Genomic DNA, 7,578 nt, shown 5'->3' with positions numbered 1-7,578 from the left:
CTCATCTGTGGACAAACATTTCCGTAATTCTTTGCCTCAACATTATCTTCACTGTATTTGTAAATGGTCGATTTCTGAAATCTCTTGTCCCCAGAAGGCGGCTCGCCATAACGGATTCCACGAAATGAGGCATATCCTCTTGTAGAGTTACATTTCCTTTCCCCTATAAACTTTGTATTCATGACAGACGCCTTGATATCCAACCCAGCAACTGTGTTCCATTGTGTGAGGACCAATAAAAATAGCTGTGCAAAAATTCCAAATGTAACACATTTCTCCATGTCCAAATGACAACAATATCTTGCAACGCTTGTATCGAGGGAAATGTTGACAAAATATAAGCAAACTATTTCTGTCAGAAGAAAAAAAAATAACATTAAAAGGATGTTCAAATTGTAACGAGCAACTTTCAAGGCTACGTTCTCGATTAAAATAAAAACCACCTGAAATGACGTCATTTTTTGGTCAGTGTCTGGCTATAAGTTCACGATGGCTACCCGTGACGACTGGCAAATCAAAGTAACATAACGTTACAAAGTAAGAATATTGTTTTGTACAAATAAAAATATTCATGACTAAAATTTAGAATTGATTTGCTATGCTGATATGCTAACGGGTCTTGGGCATTTAAAGGCCTTAGCCTATTTTAGCCCATTAAAATTCATATCATATCATTATATCATTATTAAGAAATAAAATATTTAAAAGGAATATTGGTAAGTTACCACAGAGAAACAAACATAATATTATACATGGTGAAAATCATAATTGAAATTGGAATTACATATCATAGTTTTCACGGACACAGGATAGATCTAGACATTAATTGTAACACGGATATAATATGAATTTTAATGAGGACATCTCGTAGAATATCTAGTGATGATTGATATAATATGAATTTTAATGAGGACATCTCGTAGAATGTCTAGTGATGATTGATATAATATGAATTTTAATGAGGACATCTCGTAGAATATCTAGTGATGATTGATATAATATGAATTTTAATGAGGACATCTCGTAGAATATCTAGTGATGATTGATATAATATGAATTTTAATGAGGACATCTCGTAGAATATCTAGTGATGATTGACATGTCGCCTTCAATGATTTGGGCCAAAGACAAACAATTTTAAAAAATCAATCCTTACCCTAGCTATTGACAAATCGCCGGAAAAACAAATGATTATTTATTCCAGTCACTTACCTTGGCAATTGACTCTGTAAGAAAACGTTTGTAACAACGACAGCGTCCCCTATATATAGAATCTCCTATCACGTGATAGTTCTTTGGTCCTGCTTTCTATTTGACGTTTTGCAATAGATTACCACTGATAACATTTGCTGGTGTTAGGCAATTCAGATAATATGCGAGGAGAAACTGGGTGGTATCCAGGGTTGCCAGATTAATTTCAGGCATTCTGCCAACTGGACTAAAAAATCTGCCAAATACAACAAACATCTGCCAAACCATACTATTTATAGTACCCCCTTTGAAAACTCATCAGTTTTGTTAAACAAAAAATTCTCAAGGCCGATGTCATAATTTTTTTTTTCATTTCCCACGTTTAAAAATATCACTAATACATAAAAATTGCCATGGAAAACGTGGAGTAGACCTATACATTCATCCCTAGGCCTCGGAAAATAAAATCTGCCAAACTACCAAACTGATTTTTCTTTGCCAGACGACTTCAAATTCTGCCCCAAAAAAAAGGACATTTGGCAGAAAATCTGCCAAATTGGCAACCCTGGTGGTCTCCTTTGTTTTGGGAGTGACAACTGTGCATATGGGTTTGCCGAGAACTTAGTCTCTCATCACGGCTTTTCTCTTTGACTCTTACGAATGTTGAGAACAAAAGAGTGAAAGTTAATCCAATCTGATTAAGATGTCGGCTTGCATCAAAGCTGCTTTTGCTTGGTTTTTATTTCAATCAAATTGCTCAGTCTGTGGTGGACTAAGAACAATGTTTGACACAATTGGGTTAAGTTTATCATATATGGTATGGAACTGATCAGTGATCAAATCAAAATTGTTATAGAAACTTACAACAAGCGCTGGTGAAAACAGTGTCCCATCATTTTATCTGAAATTGACCAAAGATACCGCAGGGACAGTCCCAAGATCTTGTACACTCGGAGGCAACATGTTGCATTATGGGACGGGAAACTCAACTTCAGTTAATCACAATTTCAGTTAATCGCAACATTTTCGCTGATCTTAAGGTGTTGCGATTATCTGGAGTGAACTGTACTTGCAAAATGAATGAGTCTTACACAGTAAAGTAGGATGAGAGAGATTAGACTTTTAAGATGCTGATCTTTTCAACTATTTGTCCTTACGTACGGCAACGACGGGTGACGATATTCGTCCTTACCAATTTCATGCAGACGATAGCCACATTAACTCACTCAACCCTAACACCGACTATATCCGTAGTTTACCCGGGTTTACTTTTACACTATGCCTATTTATTACATATTTCTTAGACAAATTATAGGCGTAGTAATGTTTTTAGTTTTTACATGTTAATGGTAGTTGAATAAAACTATCTATGTACATGCTCATTTTTAATACATTTTTTTAATTTTTAAAAGTAGCAAAATTCTCTAGGATTGAGTGAGTTAAGTCAGCAACCTACGACCATTTACAGTTTTTAATTGAACTTTTCCAATCTTGCTTTGTTAAACTATTGAAAACTTGGATGGAACTGAACAGACTAAAACTAAATGATAGTAAGACTCAAATAATATATATCGCTAGGCCAGAAATCCTCAAAAATGTAGAGTGTGAATCAATCGTTTTAGGAAATAAGTGAAATTGAAACTAATACTGATAAGGTTGTTCTAAATTTGGGTGTATTTATTGATTCAGATTTGTCTTTTACCTGCCAAGTAAATCATATCGTTTGGCTAATGTACATGGAAATGAGAAGAATACGTAGTGTTAGACATCTCTGCCTTGTTAGTTACACTTCTCTAATCCTGTTAAAGATAGATTATTGCAATTCTCTCCTCTCTTCTGTAAATGAAGACCAAATAAAATCCCTTCGGGTTTCCCAGAACGATGCTGCCAGGCTTATTTGTGACCCATCGTCTCAAAACGTTATTATGTCGGAACGAACCAGATGCTTAAAGGCCGAATTAAATGTTAAAACTGGTCAAAATATAAATTGTTGGCATTAGCACCCTGAAATATGGTATCCATTCTCCTCAATAAAACATACAAGCTCAACACAATTTTGATATTTCTGGCGATAAAATCAATTTTCAACACCTTAACCAACCCGACTTAATACCGTTTTGAGGCGGAGGGTCACATTTATAGAAAGAGGAGAAATCAATCTGCATCGGGTTTGCTAAGAGAACTCGACTGGCTTCCCGTTGAGAAACGTATAGTTGTCCCTCGAATTCGGAAAAATGCTGGAATGAGATCCTTTTCTAATTTCGGACCCTCTATTTGGAACGCCTTACCGCAGAGCATTCGTGAAAAAGAATCTTTGTCTATTTTTAAACGTTCGCTTAAAACATATCTGTTTCGATTTTAGTAGATGGTATGAGAAGCAAGATAAGTTTGGTTTGTGTTGTGTGTGTGTGTGTGTGTGTAAATGATTATGTTTTCAGCCAAAGTAATTTGTAATTTAAGCGCTTAGAGTCTGGTGTCTCGGAGCTATAGCGCTATATAAGTTTTCAGCATTATTATTATTATTATAGAATATAAGATATGTACAATTGTTTTTAAATCACCGCACTCCGATTGTCCCGGATACATTAACTCATTCAACCCTAACACCGACTATATCCCTAGTATACCCGGGATTACTTTTACCCCATGCCTATTTATTACATTTTTAAGAGACAAATTATAGGCGTAGTATCAAAGCTAATGTTTTTTAGTTTTTACATGTTAATGGTAAGTTGAATAAAACTATCTATGTACATGATTATTTTTAATACATTTTTTCCAATTTTGAAAAGTAGCAACAATCTCTAGGATTGAGTGAGTTAATGACATGCTTCTACGTCCCGTCCAGAAATCTGAGATCAAAGTCTGATAATCACATACTTGTGAAGCCAAAAATGACTCGCAAAATTGGCGACATGCGTTTGAATATTCGACACCCCTTATCTGGAACTCCCAAGATTTATCAAGACAGTAACAATGCAGAATTCTTCTAAAAACCATCTTTAAACGTTTCTTTTTAATATGTGGCACTGTAGAATTATATTGCTTTGTTTCATATTGCATGTTTTGAGTGAAAGTTGCCACGTTACTGTTAAGCGCTTCGAACTTGTTGATAAATGGAGTAAGGCGCTATGATTAAAAAGATTTCAGTTTTGAAGGTAGTTGAACTGTGATGCAAAGTTATCATTTGTACAATATACATGATAATGAGTTATCCCTTGTCTACTCATGCCCACTTAAAATGATAAAGTTTAAATGTTGCCGTAAACTGCGACCTGAACTGAAAGAGATAAAAGAGCCCTATCTATGTTGATAAAGAGTTATCTGTTCTTTTTAAAAATTATTATTATTTAATTTACAAACAGCCTCTACAGAGTCGGGATCAAATAATTCACATTAGAAAAAAATAAATACAGACAATGGACGTTTTGAGTGCAAACCCTTAGTCAGCACAATACACAAATTTGTTGTGCTGAGGAAGGGTTTGCACCCGAAATGTCCATTGTCTGTATTGGTCCTATACGAAGCCTCTCCATTTTCACTCTTTCGTTAGTATTTTCACGATCACAGGCTTCAGGCAGCCCCTACCGTTTTCTAATAAAAGTGAAGACATATAGAAGTTTTTTTTTTTTTTTTTGTTTGTTGCTTTAGGTCTCTTCCAACACAATTGAGGTTATATGAGAGACAGCTGAAACAAAAAAACAAGCAATCTAACAAAAATAGTACAAATGTAAATCAAAATCATAACCTAAAGATATCATAAGCTAAATTATAAATAACCAAGAACAAACAGGCAGAAGATTTACAGGAAAAAAAATATCCCCTGTCAAAAATACAATCACAAACCAAAGAAGCAGGATAGGCTAGTAAAGAGAAGGATAGAAGAATGGGGTGGTAAGAAGAGAAATGACCGGCCTAATCCACAGTCAAAGACATGCGAGTCCTTCAGATTATCAAGAGTTTAACAATGACAACAAAAATTAAAAGTTTCCAGTCTATAGATAATTGATTTGCGGCTATGTGGTCTTTCACTCGCTTTCCGATCGAAAGGTCCTGAGTTCGAGCTTCGCTTGGCGCATCGTCCGAGTCCTTGGAAAAGGCTCTTTTCTCATTTTCTAACCGTAGTCAGGTGTAAAAAATGAGTACCTGGCATTAACAGTGTTGTCTCTGTCCGAAAAAATTGTAATATCGCCCAACAGACCTCATGTCTCATCCTACATGTTAAATGTTGCTGTTGGTTAGGGACCCCTTGTGAAGCGGTTTGAGCTCGTTTAGTGGATATTGCGCAAAAAAAAGCTCAATTAGAATTTGACTGGTTTAGTTTTTCAGGGGTTTACAATACAAGCAGTTATCAATCTACTCCTGCAGAAAAGTGTGCAGAGCCCTGAGATAAGAGGGAAGCTTGGCGCAATATAAATAATGTCACTGTTTTAAAAATTTTTTAGATTAAAAAAATATAGACGTCTATCTTAAAAAGAATCAAGCACCCTTATGGGACAAAAAAAAAAAGGACAGCTGAATGGTTGTTTTGTTTTGTATTTAAGTGTTTTACAGCGCTTGCGACACATTTAGGTCATTTCAGTGGCAGTGAAAAGGAGAGAAAAACGGGAATTTTGGATTTAATTCATCAAAATCCAACTGCTAAAACAAATATAATTGCTTTCCATTTGTTATAAGGCCATATTCTTGCCTCTTTTACAAGCGATTTGCATATTACTGCCTTTATGCATTCTGCCCAAGATATGTTTTTGTTTCGTTTTTAAGGGTTTTATGGCGCTTGCAACACATTTAGGTTATATCAGCGCCAGTAAAAAGGAGAAAATGGGACAGTAAAAAGTTCTAGAAGTACAATTAAAGCACCAACTGGAAACATATAGGGATCAGATGAAGATTCCAAGAGCATCTACAAGTCTCATCCGGACACAAGTACAAGTTCCAACTAAGAGGAATACACTCAAATGCTTACAATATATATTCAAAATAATATAAGACAGATGATTTAAAAGGAAAAAAAAATCACTAACTATACATTTGACTGTTTCCCTCTCAGCAAGGACCAGGACAAAACCAAGAAATCTCATTTCAAGACAAAGACAGAAAGCATGTAGGAAAACAGATACAGGGGAATAGAAGACATTAAATGCCTCCCTCCCTGTTTTTGTTTTTAAGGGTTTTACGGCGCTTGCAATACATAAGGTCATATCAGCACCAGTAAAAAGGAAGAAAATGGGATAGTTCTAGAATTACAATTAAAGCACCCAAGAAAAGGGAAGACAAAGGGGAATTGGTTCAAATAAGAAACAGATGTAGATTCCAAAAGCACACTATCAAAGTACTTAGTTTAAGATCACTAAAAGTCTCATCCAGACACAAGCACAGGTCCCCGCTAAGAGGAATACATGATTTACAAGGAAAAAAAAATATCATCTCCCAAAACTCTACCTAAACATTCGACTGTTTCCCTCCCAGCTAGGGCCTGGACAAAACCAAGTAATCTCATTCCAAGACAAAGATAGAAAGCATGTTGGAAAACAGATATAGGTAGGTAGGTAGGTAGAAGACAGTCAGTACCTCCATGCCCAAGAAAGAATATCAGCTCTGACCATTCTATATTATGGATAAGGTCTGGCACTGTTTCAACACAAACACATTTCTCTTCACTTTTGTGGGATTAGAGCGTTGGTCAAGAAATACTAGACAACCGGATTCCGTTACACTCGTGAATGTCCAACACCCTTGAGTTAATTTCATCATCATACCATCCGACCAAAATTGATGCCAGATTGGCTTGGATTCTGGTTCAGTTTTTACTGTAGAAATCCTCCCTCATTTCTTTGCCCATGGAAAGGCAGGCATACCTCTGCACTGCCATGAAGGAAATTGTTTTTAAGGGTTTTATGGCGCTTGCAACACATTTAGGTCATATCAGCGCCAGTAAAAAGGAAGAAAATGGGATAGTAAAAAGTTCTAAAATTACAATTAAAGCACCCAAGAGAAAGTAAGACAAAGGGGAACTGGGAACAAATAGGGATCAGATGAGATTCCAAGAGCACACCGTCAATGTACTTTGTATGAGATCACTTTTAAGTCTCATCCGGACACAAGCACAAAATCCAGCAAAGAGGAATACACTCAAATGCTTACATTATATATTCAAAATAACAAACATAATAATACATAACAGAGAGATGATTTACAAGGAAAAAAATATGTTTGTTTTTTTTGTTTTTACGGCGCCAAAATGTTAACCCTTGAGTGGATTTCAGATAATTTGTTTGGCTGAATCTCATGTATCTATTGATTTATATTTTTAAAAAAAGAAAAAAAAAACAAAAACAAATCAAAGAAAAAACAAAAAAAAAAAAAAACAAAAAAAAAAGTCATGTG

General features: G+C 35.4%; 1 protein-coding gene across 1 annotated transcript in view; it reads right to left on the bottom strand.

Annotated features, from left to right (window-relative positions):
• LOC144970060 (bile salt-activated lipase-like) overlaps positions 1-1,312 on the bottom strand; it is a 4,846-nt gene extending 3,534 nt beyond the window's left edge. Inside the window, exons 1-2 of the mRNA XM_078909260.1 lie at positions 1,213-1,312; positions 1-352 (exon numbers count right to left, since the gene is read on the bottom strand). The exon at positions 1-352 is cut by the window's left edge and continues 1,353 nt beyond it. Of these exons, the coding sequence (XP_078765386.1) occupies positions 1-281 (281 nt within the window). The 5' untranslated portion in view covers positions 282-352; positions 1,213-1,312. The remainder of the gene's footprint in view (positions 353-1,212) is intronic.
• Between the last annotated feature and the right edge of the window lie 6,266 nt (positions 1,313-7,578).

Source organism: Berghia stephanieae, chromosome 4, assembly GCF_034508935.2.
Source record: "Berghia stephanieae isolate SIO BIC M18660-M18661 chromosome 4, UCSD_Bste_1.3, whole genome shotgun sequence".
Taxonomy (NCBI): Eukaryota; Metazoa; Mollusca; class Gastropoda; order Nudibranchia; family Aeolidiidae; genus Berghia; species Berghia stephanieae.
Note: the sequence above shows the minus strand (reverse complement) of the source record. Positions and strands in the feature narration are given on the sequence as shown.